General features: G+C 41.6%; 1 protein-coding gene and 1 long non-coding RNA gene across 2 annotated transcripts; one reads left to right on the forward strand and one right to left on the reverse strand.

Annotated features, from left to right (window-relative positions):
- Window positions 1–69: 69 nt before the first annotated feature.
- LOC112432403 (uncharacterized) lies at window positions 70–8,373 on the reverse strand. The gene is made up of 2 exons (XR_003023019.2): window positions 8,252–8,373; window positions 70–1,283 (listed from the first exon to the last, which is right to left on the reverse strand). It is a non-coding gene; the product is annotated as an uncharacterized LOC112432403 (long non-coding RNA).
- Window positions 8,374–9,834: 1,461 nt separating this feature from the next.
- Window positions 9,835–12,935, forward strand: LOC143413512 (uncharacterized). The gene is made up of 4 exons (XM_076876743.1): window positions 9,835–10,109; window positions 11,680–11,916; window positions 12,049–12,123; window positions 12,477–12,935. The coding sequence occupies exons 2-4, from the start codon at window positions 11,736–11,738 to the stop codon at window positions 12,623–12,625; spliced, it is 405 nt and encodes a 134-aa protein (XP_076732858.1). The 5' UTR covers window positions 9,835–10,109; window positions 11,680–11,735; the 3' UTR covers window positions 12,626–12,935.
- Window positions 12,936–23,441: the final 10,506 nt, after the last annotated feature.

Consider the following 23,441-nt stretch of genomic DNA (forward strand, 5'->3'; position numbering starts at 1 on the left):
AAGAGTTTGATTCTACTTTCATTGTGTGATCAACAACAACCCGTGTGAGTGAAGCACAAACTGACTGTATCCAAACTTGCTCTCCTGCAGCAGACGGGCTGTGTGGGTTTCTGCTCTGCAGCCTCCACACCGTTAGCTGTGGCTTTCACTTTAATAACACAATGACAGTTACAAGCAGGAACTCTGCTTCAAGAATGATTCCAGGAAGGATCTGTGTTCTTCACCTGTGAGAGAAACAGCTCAAATCCTCAACTCACAGCTGACAAATGAACTTTAATGGAATCAAAGGAGAGACCATGAAGCCCCTGCAGTCTGCTCAGCTCCCATTTTATTACCTGAGCTGAGTTTTTCATTCTGGATATCACACACGTAAGAACAGATCAAGTCTGAACAGCAAATGTTGGAGAATCATTTTGAAGTCTTGCTAAATGTCGTTATTATTACAAAAACTACTGAATGATTCAGAAAATCCTTTCCAACAAGCAGAAATATGCAAACAAAGTAGAAACAAGGCAACATGAGTCATTCAGATGCAGATAACATATTCTCCTTATTGTGAAGAACACAGTCATGAAATCTTTCTGTGTGTCATTCATTGAGTTGAAGTGCCTAATAGAAGAGGAAGAGCAGCAATAATCAATGATAGCTGAGACATTGAGAACATGGCTGTATGCCTGCTATCATAACAGCAAACAAAGCACACAAACAGCAAACACACAATAATGTGCTCGCAGCTTGTTGTGTGTTGTGTCATTTTTGACATTTCATGAAGTCACAAAAATGTGTGCGACTCATTAAAGGAGTGTGTACGTGTCAGTCAGTGCTCTGTATTCATGTGTTCACCTCATTAAAGTCACTCAGACACTTTTCTCCTCCAAACTTACAGCACAGCTTCATATTTCACTGACTGATTCTTTCATTACATCCATTAAGGGTCACACAGTGAAATTAGTGCAAACTTACAAATGTGTTGCAACAATTTTGGCCTCCAAACTGAACTTTGAGACAAACAGTGAAGCTGTGAGCAAAAAGAGGCTCCAGTGTGTGTCATGGTGGAGGAAACTGTTGTATTCCCACATTCAAAACATGCTGATCTTATTGGATTTGTCCCTCAAAGTCTTTTTCCTCCTTTTTCTCTTCATCCAAATGTTCTAGCAGGCTGACTGTGAGTCCCTGTTGAACCTGTACAGCAGAAAGTAACAGCAGTCAGCGGCCTCCACTTGACTTCATGACTTCAACGCCTCGCACAGTCACTTTCACTTTCTTCCTTCTGTCTTTTAGTCCTAAAATGTAGAACAACACCAGATCCAAATATTTGTGTCCTTCACTCACATCTTCAAATGATCCCTTCCATATCAGAGATGATACAAAGGCAACATTTGTCTTATTTCTCTTTCATGAATCAAAAAGTACTTTTGTACTGTTGTGTAAATGTGTGTGTAAAGGTGGATGACTGCCTGCTGCAGATGAAATCTAACCATGGCTACAAATAAATGAAGCTGACGTGAAACACAGCCCTGTTTTTATTACTCTTTATAGATATTAGAATTGATGATCATCATTTTAATGATTCTTAAAACCGTCGTCGATAAAACAGAACAATTAAAAATGAGATGCTGTGAATATTATTTATTCATTTTGATTCACAAAAACAAAGAAAAGCTGAAGATATTCAAAAAGTTAGATAAAGAAGAAAACCACAGATAACAGTGTGTGTTAGTAAATTCACAGCAACATGAATGTTTCTGAGTGTTTGTGCATCATGTGACCCAGATTTTTGGATCTGCTGTCAGATTGAAATGAAGACGATGAAACCACAGCAGCTTCAGCTGAGCTGTCAATCAGCAGCAGCAGTCTTATCTGTGGGCCGCAGGGGCTGATGGGAGCTTTGAGGACCTGTTAGAAACCACGTGGCCCTCGTCTGATCTCACAGCTCGTCCTTGTTTGGCCTCAGCTGCATCAGAGCGCCACTTCTCCCCAGGTTCACCAGAGGAAACACCACTGCACAAAATGCTTTTCCTCCCAGCTGCTGCTCTGTGCTGTCTGTGTTCAGGTGAGTGTTTCCAGCCAATCAGGAGCCAACAAAGTCAACCTGTAACAAACACTGTCACACTAACCTTCATCTATCTGTCTGTGTCTCTACAGCACTGGTTACCATGGCAGCAGAGTCAAATCAGGGTGGTTCTACACTGACCAAGAAAATTGGAGAAAGTGTCTCCTTCAGGTGTGGGAATCCACGATGTAGTGGCTCTGTATACTGGTACCAGAAGAAAGAAAGAGAAACATTCAAATATCTGCAGTATACAGGTGTTCTGACACTAAACAACATCAGACGTGATCATTCAGCCACCTACTACTGCTCCTGTTGGGTGTCTGATCCCCACAGTGAGAAATGATCCCTGCAGCCTGAACAAAAACCAACAGATGAACAGATGTCAAACAGTGTCTGTGACAGGAAGAGAGCAGTAAACCACAGCCCAGCTTCACATGTTTCACCTCCATCTCAGAGTCACAAACATACTGAGCTCAGGGACCATTTTTATTTACTGCTGTCAGAAATTCAGTTTCCCTCAGATTCATCTTCATTAGATCAGCATGTCCAAATGAATAATGGAAAACTTTTCCAGCTCAACTGTTGTAATTTAATTCTGAAAAGAAACCACAGCTGAGGGTGACAGTTTTTCATGATGAATGAAGTCCATCTCTTGTTTCTTATTTTGTTTCTTATTCTAAAACTGTAAACTTATTTCATCAACTTTCATCATCTTTGTCTTTAAGTACATCCACAGATCAGCTCCTCAGCTTTTGAGCCACAAACTTCACTGCTTTCTTCACAGGCCTGAGAAAAGTGTCTGTCTTGCATTAAAGACTGTAGAAAACTAGAGCCGATCAAATGTCAAGATTTGTCTGAATTTTTTAACTGGGATGAAGAATCACCAAAAAACAAAAAAAAAAAAAAAAAAAAAAAAAAAAAAAGGGAGGGAATGAGGTTCAGTCAAGCCACTGACGAGCAGCTGAAAGGGAGGCTCTGAAAACAGTTGATAACTTCATTATTAACTCTAACTTTCTACTTCTAAATTCAGATAAAACTGAGGTTATTGTACTTGGCCCTGAAAATCTTAGAAATATGGTAATGTGGTAGATTTTTGTATCATATGTACAACTATGTAACTATATACACTATATATCTGTGTGCACTGAACATATATATTTTAACTTTCATGTAGAGTCTTAAGCACAAGACATTTTGCTTCACCGAGGTTTATTAAGGTGGTACAGTAACAGGGCAGTCAATGTGACCTTTCACCTCTTCCGAGGTGCTAAGCTTCTCGGATGAGAGGTGAAACGTCTTCAAGCAACTTAAAGAAGTCCAGACGCTTTTCTTTCCAAGCTCCTTAGACTACGATGACCTGGATGACTGAGAACCTTCACAGACACCGTGTCATGACCTGTTGTGATAAGCCAAAGCCAAAGGGTAGCCGGAGTCCTTGGCCGCTACCTGACCCCTGCAGCTGTGTTTGGCTGGAGGACGGGAGGGAAAGTTACCCAGCAGCAGGGGGCGGGGATACTGGTCCCTATATATTAGGGGACCAGAGGACACCCCAGCACTTTTTTCCCCTCTGCTGTTTCTCTCTGTCCGTCTCTGTGTTGCTCTACTGTCTGGGCTTAAGGCTGTACACCCCGGGGTTTTGCTTTGCTTGCTTTCTGCTTTGTAATTTTCTTACTAAATGTCTGTATGTATTTTTCCTGCTGTTCATATGATTCAGTGTATTAAACTCTGTTCCAAGAATTCTGCTCTTTTCCAGAGAATCTTTTTGAGTGTCTTGATTTTAATTGGATCTAAAAGGGTTGGATCTCCACATCGTTGGTGGGAGAAGGTTATCTGGATGTCTTCAAAATTTGCGACCACAGTATCTAAGCAGATTCTTACTCTGGATGGCATTACCTTGGCCTCCAGTAACACTGTGAGGAACCTTGGAGTCATTTTTGACCAGGACATGTCCTTCAACGCACATATTAAACAAATATGTAAGACTGCGTTCTTCCATTTGTGCAACATCTCTAAAATTAGAAATATCCTGTCTCAGAGTGACGCTGAAAAACTAGTTCATGCATTTATTACTTCCAGGCTGGACGACTGTAATTCATTATTATCAGGATGTCCTAAAAACTCCCTGAAAAGCCTTCAGCTGATCCAAAATGCTGCAGCAAGAGTCCTGACAGGGACTAGAAAGAGAGAGCAGATTTCTCCTGTTTTGGCTTCCCTTCATTGGCTTCCTGTTAAATCCAGAATTGAATTCAAAATCCTGCTCCTCACATACAAGGTCTTAAATAATCAGGCCCCATCTTATCTTAATGACCTTGTAGTACCATATCACCCTATTAGAGCACTTCGCTCTCGCTCTGCAGGCCTACTTGTTGTTCCTAGAGTATTTAAAAGTAGAATGGGAGGCAGAGCCTTCAGTTTTCAGGCCCCTCTTCTGTGGAACCAGCTTCCAGTTTGGATTCAGGAGACAGACACTATCTCTACTTTCAAGATTAGGCTTCAAACTTTCCTTTTTGCTAAAGCATATAGTTAGGGCTGGACCAGGTGACCCTGAATCCTCCCTTAGTTATGCTGCAATAGACGTAGGCTGTCGGGGATTCCCATGATGCATTGAGTTTTTCCTTTCCAGTCACCTTTCTCACTCACTATGTGTTAACAGACCTCTCTGCATTGAATCATATCTGTTATTAACCTCTGTCTCTCTTCCACAGCATGTCTTTATCCTGTCTTCCTTCTCTCACCCCAACCGGTCGCAGCAGATGGCCCCGCCCCTCCCTGAGCCTGGTTCTGCCGGAGGTTTCTTCCTGTTAAAAGGGAGTTTTTCCTTCCCACTGTCACCAAAGTACTTGCTCATAGGGGGTCATATGATTGTTGGGTTTTTCTCTGTATGTATTATTGTAGGGTCAACCTTAGAATGTAAAGCACCTTGAGGCGACTGTTGTTTCGCTGTATAAGTAAAATTGAACTGAATTGAACAGACACAATTAGAAGAGTCTGAAAACCAAACTGAATCATTTATTTCACCGTGAGGTCCGGTATGTTATGTAAATATAAATAATATCATGTGTGGTATCCATATAAACCTCTAAATCTCAGCTCAAAGAAAATATAAAGCTTTCCTACAGCTACCAAACACATCAAAAACAAAAAACAATTAAAAGAACAGTTATGTCACTTCACAAAATGTACGTAGACACAAACAACCGAACCCCGTATACACTCGATTTCATGTAACCAAGCAAACAACACATTTTTTAACAGCAGAGATCTAACTGATTCTAAAACTGCAAGTTTTGTCGTGCTCTGACCAAAATGCACTGAACCATCTGCAAAAGAAGGCTAAACATAATCTTCATGCTTAATAAACTTCATGTTTTGATAAACAATACTTCAGAGCCAACAATTGCCATTTTCTACCCAGTTACAGACACGTGACTGGACGACGGCATGTGCCTTAAATTTAGGGTCATTTGTATTTCCAGCATGGTGGCAGGGTGGTTAGCACTGTTGCTAAAGGTCCTGAGTTCAATTCCACCATCAGGCCGGGGTCTTTCTGTGTGGAGTTTGCATGTTCATGTACTCCGACTTCCTACCACAATACAAACACATGCAGTTAGTGGGGATAGCTTAATTGATCAATCTAAATTGCCCATAGGTGCGAATGGTTGTCTCTGTGTGTTAGCCCTGTGACAGACTGGCGACTGGTCCAGGGAGTACCATGCCTCTCGCCCTATGACAGCTGGGGTACGCTCCAGCGCCCCCCATGACCCTGATAAGGATAAGTGGATTTGCAGCATGCAACTTCTGATTTGGTGGAACTGGTGTAAAGGTGGTGATGTTACCGTGATTCTATTGGCTTAAGTGACCTCTAATTGTCGTGCATGAAAAAAATAATAATCTGCACTTTGTTGAAAACACAACAAATATTAACAAGTTAACAAGCTTAAGTGATACAGCATCATAATAACTCCTTTAGTGCATAAGCAAAGGAAAAATCTGATGATAATGGAAAAGGGACAACAGCTCTGAACATGTCCGGTCTAATAAAACAGTTGTCACAGTCTGGCTGAGCCAGACTGTATGAATGTGAGGAGAGGATCTGAAATGCAGACACAAAAGGAACGTGGAACCAAAACTTCGTATTAACAAAAAGTGAGCTGTTAAATGAGGCTGGTTAAAAAAAAAAAAAAAAAAAAAAAAAAAAAAAAAAGGTACAAACAAAGGGCAAGGCAAACTGAAGCAAAACTAACATTAACCTAAAGTGGGTGAACTAAACAAACAACATGAAAAACCCTGACATGAAACTTAGAAACATGACGTGGAGAACATGCCGAGAACAACAGATGACCTGACAAGGACCGAACAGAAACACACAGGGGTGATTAGGGGAAATGGAAACACATGGGGAAACAGCTGACACTAATCTGAAATAACAAGCAAAGCCAACTACACTGACATAGGACACAGATCTTCAAAATAAAACAGGAAACATGAGAGGCAGACATGACAATACAACTTCACAACAAGAACAAGAAACATGATCTTCACCAACCTCACACGGCCTGGTTGAACAGTTGCTGTCTTATCATACATGAAGTGAGCAGTGTTCATACAACCCGTAATGTTACTTTGAGTTAAGGAGGTAAAAATATAAAGTCCATCTCAGTCCATGCGTCCAAGTGCAAGCACAATTCCCCCGCACTCTACAGAGGGCAGTGGCACATACTTGTGACATCACAAACATTAACTTAGGCTGTCTTAACCAGTTAAAGGTCAAGAGTCATGCAACCCTCCATGGCATCAAGCCTTTCTTGCAAATGTCAGCATGTGTAGTATCCACAAAACCTTAGAATCTCAGCTAAATGCTCATTTAAACCATTTCTACAGCCACCAAACACAGCAAAAACAAGCAATGATTAAAAGAGCAGCTGCGTAAATGCACATAAGGCCGCTAAACACAGACAACCGAGCCCAGAATTTGCCAGACTTCATGTAACCAGGTAAACAATGGCTCGTTAGCTCACAGAGACCTCACAGATTCCAAAACACCAAGTTCCATCATGCTTCAACCAAAAGTCAGTGAACCAGCCACAAAGGAAGACCACAAAAACGGACAGCAGGGCAAATGCGCTAAAACAGAAATTGGCTTACCGTCCCTTCCGCAGTTTTCACTGTTAGCCGATAGCCAGCATAGCTACTGATAATGGAGAGCTAACTAGAAGCATCTGAGCCACTTTTGTCAACAACCACCATTTTGGACCCAGCTAAAGACACGTAGACAGACACCACAGCTGTGTCCCAATTCCTAGGCCGCATCCTCCAGAGGCCGCATTTGAAGGCCGATTCCGTCACAGCCAGCCGACGAAGGCTTTCCCAGTTCCAAGGCTGCTCCAAATGCGGCTGATAAAAATGCTTTTTGAGCAGGAAGCTCAAAGAGACCTTTGGTGCTATATTAACGAAACACCACACAACTGCAACTGTTACAATGTCTGATTGCAATAACTTTAACTCGCTGCTTTGTCAAGACTGACCTTCATTGATCATTCATATTTGAATCCTCCCTGTAGACACTGACAGTTAACCAGGTCACATACTGCTGCAGACTTTTAATCCAGATGTAGGCCTGTGTTTCTGAGCTCAGGTCATACATGTGGTCCTCACAGGGCAGCCACTACAAACGTGATTTATAGAATATGATGTTGGACATTAAACAGAATATAAAGTATTTAAAATGAGCTCTACCCTAAACATATTCAGCAGTAATTTTAATTCATTTGATGCTGATGGGGAACATTTTTCTGCACAATTTTTTTTTTTACTTTGCAGTAATACAGTTTTATGTGTACTGAGGTGTTTAAATAATATATTCATATATTATATTTATATTCTTACAATTCTTTAATAATTCTTGAGTCAGGAAGGAAGGCAGAAACTTAAAGACGCTGCAGGAGGCTTACAGCATATTTAAAACAATAAAAGAGAGGCAGCACAAACACTATGTTTCAATCTGCAGTTGTCTCTGTTTGCCTTTCTGTCACACATCTGTCTTATGTATGTATGGTCTTTTATCTAATAAACTATGAGAAATTAATACCATGTAACTGTTTCCCTGTGTCCCTTCCCCCTGTTTCTCTTGTATCCAGTCTCTATCTATGCTGTTTGCTGTAAAATACACAGTACTGTCCAAAAGTCTTGAGCACCCACCTGATTGTTTTTCTTTTCCAGGAGAAAGACTGTGGCGGAGGTGTGGTCCCGGGCGCGGCTGCAGGGGAGGAGTGGTGCAGTGAGCTCAATGGGGCGGTGCTGCAGACGCAGGTGAGAACAGCTGATGGCGTTCGGACTGATGATGGTTTCCTTCCCCTTTTATAGTGAGACGGGAGAGGAGCGGAGGGGGAGCTGGAAATCAGCTGAGACCGGAGCTGTCAGACTGTGCACGGTCATAACAAATGAAAACTAGAAATAAACGTCTGGCGACAAACAACTGTGCCTGTGTGTACGTGTGTGAAGTGCATTTCACAAGACTCAGAGTGGTCTTGAACAAGAGTTCTACAGGCTTTCTGAAGGTGCTGCTTTTTTGGAGGTTGGACATTTGGACATGTAATTGTAACTTTCTTGTACAAAGACTGAGTGTGAAGATGAGAAAACAACTGTGAGCTGTGTTCAATTTCATGACACACTATGTGTGTCTTCATTCAGAATCAGAAAGACTTTATTTATCCTCAAGGGGCAATTAACAATTTCATTATCAGGCTGGTGCCTACATGACTGTAGAAACTGAGCTCCCCACTGCTGAATATAAAAAGACTGTATCCACACGATGAGAGCCTGCAACAGACTCATGAGTTTGAGAGCGCTTACCGCCAAGCAAATTATTGAGGAGATGAGTGTTTGAAAACTGAGAGCAGACAGAATAACTGCTGCAATCTCAACTGATAAAGAACCCAGCTGAAGCCAATTTAGTTTAATAAAGAATGAAAACAGAGTTCATGTTTTTGTTTTCATTTTTCCACATGAATGTTAAAGTCAGGTACTAATTATTTTATCTGAACTGATCACTAAATCGGACAAATCAAACTCAGAGTAAGAGCCAGACTGACAATAAACAACAAATAAAACAGTTTTGTTTTTTTCGGTTAGGGTGTGCAGGGCTAAGAATAAGACTTTCAAATAAATGATAACTTTGTCTGTGGGTTATTAATAAATCAGAAGTAAAGATTCCTGCCACTGCTGCTCCTCAGTGCAGCTCGCTCTGTTCCCTGGAATGAATTTGACTCTGTTCCCCAGATGCTGCAGCTTCATGTTTCTAAGAATAGAGCCAACAACAGCTGTGTTGTAGCTGTGTGAAAAATAGACTTAAAACATGAATGGTTTCGTGGTAAACCTGGGGCTTCTGTTTCACACAACACCTCGTCCTCACAGTGGTACAGTCACCCCTGCTGCTCCGGCTCAGCTGACAGGAGCTGTGTTACTTTGGGCTGCAGTGGTTAAAGGAGCCTGGCTAGCTATAGGATTATTTTCAGAGGTTACATTTATTACAAGTACCATTAACACTAAATGATGCCCAGGAGTAAGTGAGCATTTGACACTGAGCAGGAAGAACTGCTGGAGAACCACAAACCATGCTGAGCTAGGGAAGTTGGACCAGGAAACCCAGGGAACCATGAAAATCCAAAATCCAAACTGTCTGATTAAAAAGTCAGAATCGACAAAGTCATTTAATGAAGTCGATCCTCTAGAGACTAAGAATATCTGTACAAAGTTTAATGTCTTTAGTCCAGATCCAGTCCATGTGGACTAAAGTAGTGGACTGACCAACAGACTGACATTAACATCAGAGCCGTGCTGCTAGTGTGGCTAAAAGAAAAGAGAAGAAGAGACAGTCATGTTGATATGAACATTAGAGAAACACATCATGGAGCTGAAATATGATCCTGCTTCCTCATTTGGACTCATTCACCTCAGCTGACACGTTCAGCAGCAGACAGGTTTTTGTAGCAGTCTGTCTCACTGTGGGAGGGATACTACCTCATCTTTGGCTCTGGAACTAAACTGTCTGTAACAGGTAAGAACAAACATTTATTTTCCTTCAGTTGTTTTATTGTAGAAGCTGAAAATGTGTTTAAAGTCAGTTTGTGCTGCTTCAGGCTTTACATGTTAGTTTTTCATCATTAGTAGAGAATTCATCTGCAGCCATTGTTACATAAGAAAAGCTCAATAATCTCTGAAAACATGTTGAAATCTCACTGAACAACTAAAGTTATTCTTTATTTCTGCAAATATTAGTGATGTTACAAATATTTAGGATTTGATCCTCTCAGTGATTCTGCTGGTTTTCAACACAAGATCATATTTGATGTTAAAATTAAATTAATATAGATTAACAACAAATATGGTTTCAGGAAATATTTGCTTTATGTTGAGGAACAAATATTTTTTAATAGTCAAACATTCATGTAGCTGCTTCAAAAAGGTAAATAGAATTATAAAAACAGATACTGATTAGAAAACAATGATATGACAGATACATTTAGGATGAATATGACATTGTTAAACTCCAATTTTTTTTTTTTTTTTTTTAATAATGTGTGTCTGTTAGTACCCATAGGGAAGTTGCTCCTCTGCATTTAACCCATTCACCAAGTGAAGCAGTGGGCAGCACCCGGGGAGCAGTGTGTAGGGACGGTATTTTGCTCAGGGTAGCCATTCAGTGGAGTCGAACCCCTGACCTTCCGATCATGGGGCAACAACTCTACCTACTGAGCTATCCCTGCCCCGATATTTAGTTCTGAGATTAAGTCGTGTGTGTGGATTTGTACGTGACAATAAAAAGTTAATAATACTTAAATTTTCCAAAATACTTTTCGAGACAAATTTTTATTAAATATACTTTGTCAAATAATTTGTATTTTATAACTAAAAATATCATGAAGTATATCTCATATTATTGAAAACGTTTTATTCAACATTTCAGTTTTAGTGTTTTAAAATATTTGCTACAGTTTTTTATTTGAATAAAAACATAAATTAAAATAATCACTGCATTACTTTTCCAATTTTTACACAAAAATATTTAAGAATAAATTAGTCTGAAAGACAAATATGGTCTTTATGGTAAAATATATCAAAGACAAGAAGAATGGAAATTTTATCTGCTGAACTGAATTTTGTGAAATGATATTTAATTTTATTAATAGTACAAAACAATATGAAAAAAGATGAATTTATTTTTGGGCAGAAGAGGATCTCTGTTAGAACTCGTGTCTAAGGACTAATAAGAAAAATACATTTTCACTTGTATAAAGACAAATGTAAATATTTTAAAATTGGACTGAACTAAATTTCTATAAAACAATAAAAAGCAAACACATGACGAATTAAACTGAAATGAATTTAATTTGACTTTTAAAATCATGCTGAGTGTTCCTCATGTGAGCCATGATGACATGAGGTGATGACTGTGTTTGATATGAAGCTGAATCCAGTGTATGTAGTGAACTTTGTGCTGATGAGTAGTTTAGTGATCAGAGTCCATGTAGTTTCCAGGATCAGACTGAATGCAGTGCAGTGCTGGAAGCTGCTGCTGACTGTGTGAATGTGTGTCTGTGCTGCTTGTTGCTTCAACAATATTTCAGCGCCACATAGACTCCACGTCGATGGGGACAGCTCCCTGCTGTGTGTGCCCCCGTTCATGTTTCCATCTTTGGTCCAGCTGACTTGTAATACACAGAAGAAAGATGATCCGGAGGAGCTGCCCACAGACGTTGGAAAGCAGCTGGAGCTGATCCATGAAGAAGAGAGCAGCACATATACATGCAAATGCTACATCAAAAATGTCAGCAACAACACAGTGGAGGCCCGAACACAACAAGGTAATGAAGGCTCGGTGACTGTGTTCAGCAGTGATTCAGCTTCATGTGGAGATGCTGTCAAAGAGAGCAGAGCAGCAGAGGACTGACATTTCTCACTGCAGCTCCAAACATTTGACTCCTTTTCTGTTTCAGAGCTTCCAGCTCCAGCAGCCTCCTGTCCTCCAGAGAGAGAGCCAGCAGACCTGCCAGCTCTGCAGCCAGCTGACTGTAAGATCACCTGCTGCCTCTCTGCATGGACAGCTCCAATGTCCAATGAGGCAGCTGGAACAAGTTTAGGCTCTTAAAGTTGCACTAATTGATCAAATCTTCATCCAACAAGCTCTGATAAAGCCACTGTACACTAGCTGCTCAGCACCAAACAGCAGACAGACCATAATATGTCAGAGATCAGTTTGTTAGCTGCTTGTGGAGTTCTTCTGCCCCCAAGTGGACACAAACACTACATCAATTCATCCACTTGAAGAAGAAGCTGTGACTGTTTCTATTTGGACTTTTTCTCCTTGATCTGAGAGGAATAACCCGACTGTCTGTCTGTCTCTTTGTGTCTGTCTGTCCTTCAGTGTCCTTCCAGTCTCAGTGCAGGGTGAAGCTGCTCTGCCTGCTGTACACAGTGCTGATAGTGAAGAGTCTGGTGTACTGCTGTGGACTCTCTCTGCTGATGATGCTCACAAACAAGGGAGCGTCCACCAACTGCACACATGCTGACTGACTGTTTCCTGCTCGCCTTTTCTCACCATCACATCTCATCAATTCATCTCATTCATCACTTTGATCACAAATGTTAGTTATGATGTGTTGTGCTTATTTTGCCTTTTTCTTCAACAGTTAGAAGATCGTCTGAAATAAATACATCTTTACATGTATTGTTGCTCTGAGTTAGAATTCTTTTTGTGCTTATTGTGACTTTTATTGTAGTAACAAAAACCATCAGGAATATTTTTATCACAAGTTTTTGTTTGATTTTCAAATGTCAAACAGTGTAGTTGTGTTTGTGTGAACAATAAAGATTTGAAGATGAAGAGTTTGATTCTACTTTCATTGTGTGATCAACAACAACCCGTGTGAGTGAAGCACAAACTGACTGTATCCAAACTTGCTCTCCTGCAGCAGACGGGCTGTGTGGGTTTCTGCTCTGCAGCCTCCACACCGTTAGCTGTGGCTTTCACTTTAATAACACAATGACAGTTACAAGCAGGAACTCTGCTTCAAGAATGATTCCAGGAAGGATCTGTGTTCTTCACCTGTGAGAGAAACAGCTCAAATCCTCAACTCACAGCTGACAAATGAACTTTAATGGAATCAAAGGAGAGACCATGAAGCCCCTGCAGTCTGCTCAGCTCCCATTTTATTACAGTTGGAAATGAAACACAAGATGAAGAAGAAATATGACATCATAGAGAATATGGAGCATTTAATTTTTATTAGTTTATTTAATATTTAAAATGTCTTGAACATGGTGAACACCATTCTTATGATTTTTAACAATCACATATTTAGAGAAAAAGACGTTCATGATGAATAATACCAAACCAAAATGTATATAACTGCTACCTACTGTATAAGTAATTGTAATAGTTTATGATTGTTGTATATATTAGAGCCAATAAAAGAACAATGTAGTGTGTTTATTCTTCTTTACACTGGCATTTAGTTGCAATTAACCATTAACTGAGTGGTAAATGATTTTTATAATGTCAATGACAATACTACAATACACACATTTTGTTATTTTAGATTTTCATTACTTATAGTTAGTGGAATGCATTTGGATTGTTATTTTTTTCAGGTGAGAGAAAATATTAAAATATTATTAAATGGCCTGCATGGTAAATGACCTGTATTTGTATAGCACTTTACTTAGTCCCTAAGGACTCCAAAGCGCATTACACACATTCACACACTGGTGATGGCAGCTACATTGTAGCCACAGCTGCCCTGGGGCGCATTGACAGAGGCGAGGCTGCTGGACACTGGCGCCACTGGGCCTTCTGACCACCACCAGCAGGCAAACATGGAGTTAGTATCTTGCCATGCAGCCAGGAGGCAGCCTGGGATCAAACCACCTTCTGATTAGTGGCTGACCTGCTCTGCCACCTGAGCTACAGCCACCCTATTAGAAAAACATAAGACTGTTAGATAGACTCATGAATAAAATTTCCTTTGAAAGAAATCTGATTGAGAAACTTTTTACTAAAACTAACCCTAACACAAGTAAGTTGTGACACCAAGAGAGCAACACAAAGTCACTGAATGTCTGGCCAAAAGAGCACAAAACACACAGCGACAGAAACACAAACAGAACAAACACCAGCACATCATTATTTTAGTAGTGCAGTCAAAAAGTTCTCAGACATGTCAGAGGAGTCTGTGCACACAAGTTTGATTCTTTCAAACTGTGGCCAATAAGTTCAAACACTAGTAAACTATGAACAATCAAATATCTTTGAGACATTTCCAAGCTGAAAAAAACAACGAAAGTAGACTGAGTCTTATTTAGTACAGTTCTACTCTCCCAGAGCAGTCAAAGTGCTCATACAACACGATACATTCACATAAGCACTTTCATCTGTGTTTTAAGTGCTTACTAGCTAACATTTGCATTCCAATGGATGTATTGGAGAGCAACGTAGGGTTAGTGTCTTCCCCAGAGATGTGAGAGATGTGCAAAATAAAGACACTTCAAAATAATAATACAATTAACCGGTCAAAAGAAAAAAAGGCAATACAATAATAAAACAGAAAAAATCTGAAGCTTTAACACTTTCAAGCCCATCATATCGTACTTCATGCATCTGTTTTTGTGAGTTTCTGAGACTTCCACATCATCAGCGTGGCTTTTTTTTTTTACCCTCAAAAAATGATAAATAGCATGACACATTTTTAAGGACTAAATTGCCAAAATATAGTTAATGTAGCAAATTTGATACAAATTAAAACTCATATATATGCAGATTAAAATTTTATATATTTTATATATATTTTGTCTAAAGGTTCAACAAACACTCCATTAAAGATTTCAGGCAGTTATTTCATGGTTCAGGTTTTAAAGGGTTGAAAAAAAAGAAAAGTGACTCTCTTACTGAGTTTAAAACCACCGAATAGCAAAACGTGTCCATATTAGGGCAGACTGCATGTAGTTTAACTGTAGAAGCAGGCAAACTCACAAAGGCGCAATAGCTTCCTTTAAACGTGTCTAATGTGCCCACTGCAGGGGCTGATGGGAGCTTTGAGGACCTGTTAGAAACCACGTGGCCCTCGTCTGATCTCACAGCTCGTCCTTGTTTGGCCTCAGCTGCATCAGAGCGCCACTTCTCCCCAGGTTCACCAGAGGAAACACCACTGCACAAAATGCTTTTCCTCCCAGCTGCTGCTCTGTGCTGTCTGTGTTCAGGTGAGTGTTTCCAGCCAATCAGGAGCCAACAAAGTCAACCTGTAACAAACACTGTCACACTAACCTTCATCTGTCTGTCTGTGTCTCTACAGCACTGGTTACCATGGCAGCAGAACAGCTGATTCAGGAGGGTTTAACACTGACCAGGAGAGTTGAAGAAAATGTTTTCTTCAGCTGTGGAGGGACTGAACAGTGTAGTAGCTATGTGTTCTGGTACCAGAAGAAAGAAAATGAAACATTCAAAGCAATTCTGCGTATTAATAGGAGAGATGGTGCAGTTTCTTCAGATTTCGGTCATCCACAGAAAGATGATTTCTCAGCAGTGAATAAACAGAATGGCTTTGTACGCTTGAAGATAGACAATGTTAAACTCGCTCATTCAGGCACCTACTACTGTTCCTGTTACAAAGCAAGTTCCCACAGTGAGAAATGATCCCTGCAGCCTGAACAAAAACCAACAGATGAACAGATGTCAAACAGTGTCTGAGACAGGAAGAGAGCAGTAAACCACAGCCCAGCTTCACATGTTTCACCTCCATCTCAGAGTCACTTTTTTCTTTTTTACATTTAAAGGTTTAAAAGAAATCACAGAAAAAATTCTAGATATCACAAAGGTTTAGAAATTAATGAATTTAGGTTTGTAAGTTTTTGGACAATGCAGGATTGATTCTTTCTGGCTTCTATCCCATCGAAATCCATGGCATGTTTTTATTGAAAGGGAACAAAGTAATTAAGCAATAAACAATTAACCAATGCCCCTGGTACCAGAGACAAAGGGGAGAACATCTGGTTTACCGGGATGTAATACCAGATCTCTTATTTAAATATAGACACGTGTGGTTCCACACAATGTCAGAATCTCAGCTAAGAGCTCACAAAACTATTTCAACAACAGCTGAAACAGCTGTTTGTTGTTGTAGCTGATTAAAGAGCAGGTAAACTGATTCCGTAAAAACATATAAAAACAAAGTGCGGATTCCCCCATTAACCCGGCAGAAAACACACAGACATGCCGACAGGTGCCTAAAGCCAACGTCGCACAGATCCCAAAACTTTAGGTTTCGTTATTCTTCCACCAAAGTTCACTGAACCAGCAGCAGAACATTATAGAACTGTGCTTCACATTTGAAAAACATTGTAAAGACTTCCCACTTACTTTTGCTGTCTTGCTTCCATCACAATAAAATTCCACTTCCTGCACATTTCTGTGTGCTTGTCTTGTGTTTTTTTTGTATTACTTTTCCCTGAACACTCTCTCACAGTGTGTTCTCTAAAACCTAAAAGAGGAATTATGGATTTGATCAACTGGTCTCTGAATGCAATTGACACACCTTTCTCAACGAGAAGTCTGGGCTCGGGTGAGCCCGAGTGCCCTGGAGGGACTTTCCCTGCCAGAACTGGAGGATCATGTGCCTGGCGGGACTGTCGATCGAGGACGCTGAAGATATCTACCTATTCGGAACCATGATAACAGGGTTCTTGCTGATCGGAGCTGGCTTGGCCCTGACTTATCGAAGAATTAAGGAAGCGGAACTGGCTGTTCAAACCCCCACAAGGCTGCCCGCTGGGATTGAAATGATGGGACGAGGCGTGAGTTTCTCAAAATGGGCTCATTGAGTCAGCACGGAAAAGATCTTGGAGAACGCACGGCTGCCGTGAACACTCAGAACAAGACCTCTGAGTGAAAAACTGGATTACATCTGGAGGGGCTAGCTCGAACAACACCTTTGAGTGCAAATTCGATCACATCTTGGAGCAGCTCACTGCGGTCGTGAGTTCTCAGAACCTGCTCTTTGAGCAAAAAGAAAGCTCATGGCTCTCCAACGGGAGATTGAGAGACCAGTGTTGGACTGTTAGAACAGCTTTGAAATTCATATGAGTTGTTCGCACTAAAGTAAAAACTATCATCACTTCATGCGGAGACCCCTTTGGCGCCAGCTGCGGCCTCGAGGATGGAACTGAACAAAACACCCTGATAACGACTGAGTTTAGACTGTTCCCCCCATTCCATGCAAGGCCACCTGGGTTGGCTGGAAGACTGTTTACTTAGCCTGGCGGGCGAAGGACACTGTCTCAGCTGAACTCTGGACACACACACATACACTGATATGCACACACTGACCCCCCCTCCCTTTCCAAACGCCTTCGATGCTTGTGCCCTACCGGGGAAGATGGTGGTCGGCTCAACAGAGCAACAAACATCATCAAAGACAGTTACCACCCTGGTGCTCTGTATCTCATTGTACATCTGTATAGTGACAATGAAGGCATTCTATTCTATTCTATCCATCCATCCATTCGCTTCCGCTTATCCTTTTCAGGGTCGCGGGGGGCGCTGGAGCCTATCCCAGCTGTCATAGGGCGAGAGGCGGGGTACACCCTGGACAGGTCGCCAGTCTGTCGCAGGGCCAACACACAGGGACAGACAACCATTCACACTCACATTCACTCGCACATTCACACCTAGTGGCAATTTGGATTAACCAATTAACCTATCTCCACATCTTTCTTCAAAAGATGCTTTATTGCACACACTTTGACAGATGATTATTTTTGGGCTTCTTCTCTCAGCAGCTCCATCCACTCTGCCACCAACTCAGACTCCTCTCTTCACACACAATCCTTACTAGGGATGGGTATCGAAAACCGGTTCTTGTTGAGAATCGGTTCCCACTGTTTCAATTCCTTGGAATCGTTTGCCATTTTTGCAAACGATTCCCTTATCGATTCCAGTCGCCCTGAATGACGTCACCACGTTGCGGAGCGTCATTTACCTGGCAGGAAACACGGCGGCTCAAACGCTAAAAAGTTTGGTCATACTTTACAAGAATGGATGACAACAGGGCAACTTGCAATACTTGCAAAGTAGATATTTCATTTAAGGGAGGAAACACTACGAATATGCAAAAGCATTTGCACACAAAACACGCGATGACCTTAAATGAATGTCGTGTTTTTAATTCCGCTCCGGACTCGTGAATCTCAACCCAGCAGCAGCGGTAACGTTTGCACGTCCTCTCCCGTTAATGCGGCAGGTAAATAATCAGCTAACAGTGCATATTATGTTAGCGCGATCTGCCTTATCTGCCATTACTGTGCGTTTAGGTGACCATGATGGGAGAGACAGAGTCTGGCTGGCGCTCGCTGGCAGTTCTCGCTGCAGTCTACCGGTAGCGTCTCCTTTCAAGCCAGGATAGACTAATGTTACCGAGCAGAGACTAAGTTTGTGGTAAAAGGCTTGCACCCATTTGCTACAGCAGATGCCCCCGATTTTCGGTAATCAGAATCAGAATCAGAATCAGAATCAGAATACTTTATTGATCCCTGGGGGAAATTATTTTTTGTTACAGTGCTCCATTTTAAACCAACATTAAGACAAGACAGACAATACGCTAACTAAGAATAGTACAATATATACATATATATACATACATACATAAATAAGTCACTTATAAATAAATATTTGGAAAAGAAACATGTGTAGCTGTTGCAGTAAACAGTGTGTTAAGTGGATGCGTTGTACAGGGAGATGGCCACAGGCAGGAATGATTTCCTGTGTCGTTCAGTGGTGCTTTTCGGTAATCTCAGTCTCTCACTGAACGAGCTCCTGTGACTGACCAACATGTCATGGAGTGGGTGGGAGGTGTTATCCAACATTGTCTTTATCTTGGACAGCATCCGCCTCTCCGACACCACCTTGAGGGAGTCCAGCTCCATCCCCACAACATTGCTGGCCTTACGGATCAGTTTATTAAGTCTGTTGGCATCTGCGACCCTCAGCCTGCTCCCCCAGCATGCAACAGCATAGAGGATCGCACTGGCCACAACAGACTCATAGAAAATCCTCAGCATTTTCTGGCAGATGTTGAAGGACCTCAGCTGCCTCAAAAAATAGAGACGACTCTGGCCCTTCCTGTAAAGTGCTGTGGTGTTTTTAGCCCAGTCCAGTTTATTGTCAATGTGTACTCCAAGGTATTTATAGTCCTCCACAATGTCAACACTGACCCCCTGGATTGAAACAGGGGTCAAGTGTTTCCTGGTCTTCCTAAAGTCCACGATCAGTTCCTTGGTCTTTGCCACGTTGAGCTGCAGATGATTCTGCTCACACCACGTGACAAAGGAGTCGACCACAGCCCGGTACTCTGTCTCATCATCCCTGCTGATGCATCCAACCACCGCAGAGTCATCAGAAAACTTCTGAAGATGGCAAGTCTCTGTGCAGTGGCTGAAGTCTGTGGTGTAGAGGGTGAAGAGGAAGGGGGAGAGGACAGTCCCCTGTGGTGCCCCTGTGTTGCTAATCACCTTGTCAGACACACACTGTGGGAGACGTACATATTGTGGTCTTCCTGTCAGGTAATCAACAATCCAGGACACCAGAGAAGCATCCACCTGCATCGCTGCTAACTTATCACCCAGGAGGGTCGGCCTGATGGTGTTGAAAGCACTGGAAAAGTCAAAAAACATGACCCTCACAGTGCTCGCCGGCTGGTCCAGATGGGTGTAGACACGATTGAGCAGGTAGATGATAGCGTCCTCTGTTCCGAGACGAGGCTGATAAGCGAACTGAAGGGGATCCAGATGTGGTCTTACTATGGGTCGCAGCTGGTCCAGGATGAGCCTTTCCAGGGTCTTCATGATGTGGGAGGTCAGTGCCACGGGCCTGTAATCCTGGGGGCCACTGGGACGAGGCGTCTTTGGTACAGGGACGAGGCATGATGTCTTCCACATCACCGGGACCCTCTGCAGACTCAGACTCAGCATAAACAGTTTATGAAAGACTCCACACAGCTGGGGGGCACAGGCCTTGAGGACAAGGGGACTCACTCCGTCTGGTCCAGCAGACTTGCCTGAGTGAAGTCTCCTCATTTGCATCTCAACCTGGTATTGAGTGAAGGTGATGGGTGGGGGAGGGGTGTCAGGAATCTCACAGGAGGCAACATGTGAAGAGAGAGGCTGGCACAGTGGTGTGGCTCTGGATTCCAGGCTGACTGCAGGTGAGGTTGTGGGGGTGGGAGCAGACACTGTGGTGTCGAATCTATTGAAAAACAGATTCAACTCGTTGGCTCTATTCTATAAGTGAATGTGTTTAATTGTAGGCAGGGACATTACTGGATATTCTTGTGTAATTGCTACAGAATAATTTATGTTATACTTTGTTATTGCTACAGAAGAATATTTATTTTATTATTTTACATTTGCAATTTTTTTCCCCGGGGTCCCTGTGACACCCCATTGAAGAGCCATAGGCTGGATCTCTTAAGATCTCACTGCTGGGTTTGTAAGGCCATGTTACTCCTAAATTTCTATCTTGTTCAAAGAGAAGATATAATACAAAGTTCTAAGCTAATCGACCTTAGTGTTCTCCTTTTTTAAAAAGAATCGATAAAGAATCGAGTCGTTAAACAGAATCGAAAATGGAATCGGAATCGTGAAAATCTTATCAATACCCATCCCTAATCCTTACTGAAAAAAATATAGGAGAGACCTAATTTGGTCATCACTGCAAGCCACCCTTCCCTGACACTGCCCCACTGTACCATCCCTCCCCTATAGCTGAGGCACAAACCACAACCTGCCATCCCAATTACATTTTAAATACGTATACAATTGTGCTATGCTAATTTTACTCTTTAGGAATGGTAGCACAAGCATATTTTATTTAGAAAGAAGAAGAAGACTAAGATCATTTTGCCCCAAAAAATGTTGATGATGGATATTCGTCACCAACAAATCATAAATTTCTAGTGATATAAAATATAGACATGTCAACATTGATAACACCTTAACCTGGTATCCCAAAAGTTTGATTCGTTTTCAGCGGGAGAAACGTTTCGTCACTCATCCAGGTGACTTCTTGCAGTCTCAGCTTTCCCCAACCTTATAAACAGGACATTTGCACAATAACTGAAACCAGCCCACTGAATGAACAGTGGGCTGTGAGGTCAGTTCCTTGATCATTAATATGCAAATTGTCATGACCATTGATCAACAACCTCTGAACAAAGCCCACTGATCAATGTCCATGAGTACCATTCACAGAGAGTTGGGGAATGGCTGCAATCACAGCATTGTAAGATGGTGACAGATGTACCCTTAGGCCCCTCCTCAATTCAGAGATGGTCTTTCCCTTTTCACGTAAATGGCCTCCTTGACTCCGCCCTCAAACCAGCGTTCCTCCCTGTCCAGGATGTTACATCCTCATCATTGAAAGAGTGTCCACTGGCCTGTAGGTGTAAATAGACTGCAGAGTCCTGGCCTGACGAGGTGGCTCTTCCATCCTCTTTGCCAGAGATTGTTTGGTTTCCCCGATGTATAAATCCTGGCAATCCTCCTGCACTTAACAGCGTACACTATGTTACTCTGTTTGTGTCGGGGACCCGATCCTTGGGGTGGACCAATTTTTGGCACAGTGTGTTTTGGGGTTTAAAAGCCACAGAGACCCGGTGTTTCGAAAAAATGCGTCTCAACTGTTCCGATACTCCTGACATGTACGGGATCACTACAGGTTTTCGCTTAGGCAGCAGTTGTCCTTCTCTCCTTTCTTTAGGCCCCTTCCCAGCTTTGACAAATGTCCAGCTGGGATAACCACATTTACTCAGGGCCTTCTTGATGTGATGTTCTTCTGCTCCCTGGCCGCTGTGTCTGTGGGGATGGTGTTCGCGCTGTGTTGTAGCGTCCTGATGACACCCAGCTTGTGCTCCAGTGGATGATGAGAGTCAAACCTTAAATACTGATCCGTAGGTTTACGGTACACATCAGCTTTTAAATGTCCCCTATTACTGATGGAAATCTCACAGTCTAAGAAGGCTAACCTGCCACTTTTCATATCCTCCCTGGTGAATTTGATGTGTCGATCCACCGAGTTAATGTGATCCGTGAATTGTGGTACGTCCTGAGATTTGATTTTCACCCAGGTGTCATCCACATATCTGAACCAATGACTTGGTGGTGTTCCAGGGTAGGATAGCAAAGTACATCATATGAGACCATTATTTCATCTGCCTCCATAATGACATCTCTCACCTTCTCAACAAAATTGAAGGTGTTCTGGATGTGGTGTTCAGAGCTGCCAACGTGTTGAGGATCGAAGCCAGAAACTTAGAGATGTTATAGGTGACCGAGTTGATCATGCAGACAATCTTAAAGGTGCACCCTGCGTATGTATCTTCGGTAAACCATACAGATCTGGTGTATAGTTCTGTATGGGTATAGCCTGTGGTATGAGGTCCAGTCAATAGCATTCACTTGTTCTAACTGCTTCAGACAAAATTTTGTCAGAACAGTGACAACATTTTCTCATAATAAGTCTTTCTGATTTAGCAAAACCGGATAATTTCCTGCTCTATAAAATCAAAGTTAGCATGCTCAGTTCAGATGGCAATGAAAAATCAATGATTTGCAAAACTAATAAACGCATATTTTATTCATAACAGAACATCCAAAACATATCTAAGATGTTTTATTCAGTTGTGTTGTTGACCTTTTGCCAGTTAATTTCATTATTTGCAAAATATTCCTCTACATTTTTTAACCACTTTCTTTTCCCTCTTTTGTGCCTTTTCCCAGTTTTTTTTAACATATGCTGCTGCCATCAAATTCAAAGTAGGTCAGTATTTTTCATGAAATTGTACATTTTCTCAATGTAAACTCTATGTTCTGTGGTGAATAAAATATCTTCATTTTATCAGATTTTGAAATCATTGCAACCTGTTTTCATTTATGTTTTACACGGCTTCACAACTTTGTTGGAATTGGGGTTATACATTAAATAACTCCTGTTGGGTTTTAGCTAATTGCTATTAATTCATAAATTCAATTTAGCAGGAGCAAAGCAAAATCCACACCAAGTGATAATAAGTAATAAAAAATAATAATCACATAATCACTTTTTGTAATCCCAAAACAAAAAAAAGCAGCGGAAAAACTGAGGAAAAATATCTAAATCCACTTTTCTGGGTCCATGATGTTCGGGTGGTGGTTACTCCTCTGGTGGTTCTTGCTATAGTTTTTAACTGCAAATTCCCAGGGCCAAATCCTCGGACCAGTGGCGGTCCTAGCCCGTTTGGCGCCCTGGGCGAACACTCTCTCTGGCGATATTATGGATTAGAATTATACTTTACTATATTTTGTCATA

This window comes from Maylandia zebra, linkage group LG18 (genome assembly GCF_041146795.1).
Source record: "Maylandia zebra isolate NMK-2024a linkage group LG18, Mzebra_GT3a, whole genome shotgun sequence".
Lineage (NCBI taxonomy): Eukaryota > Metazoa > Chordata > Actinopteri > Cichliformes > Cichlidae > Maylandia > Maylandia zebra.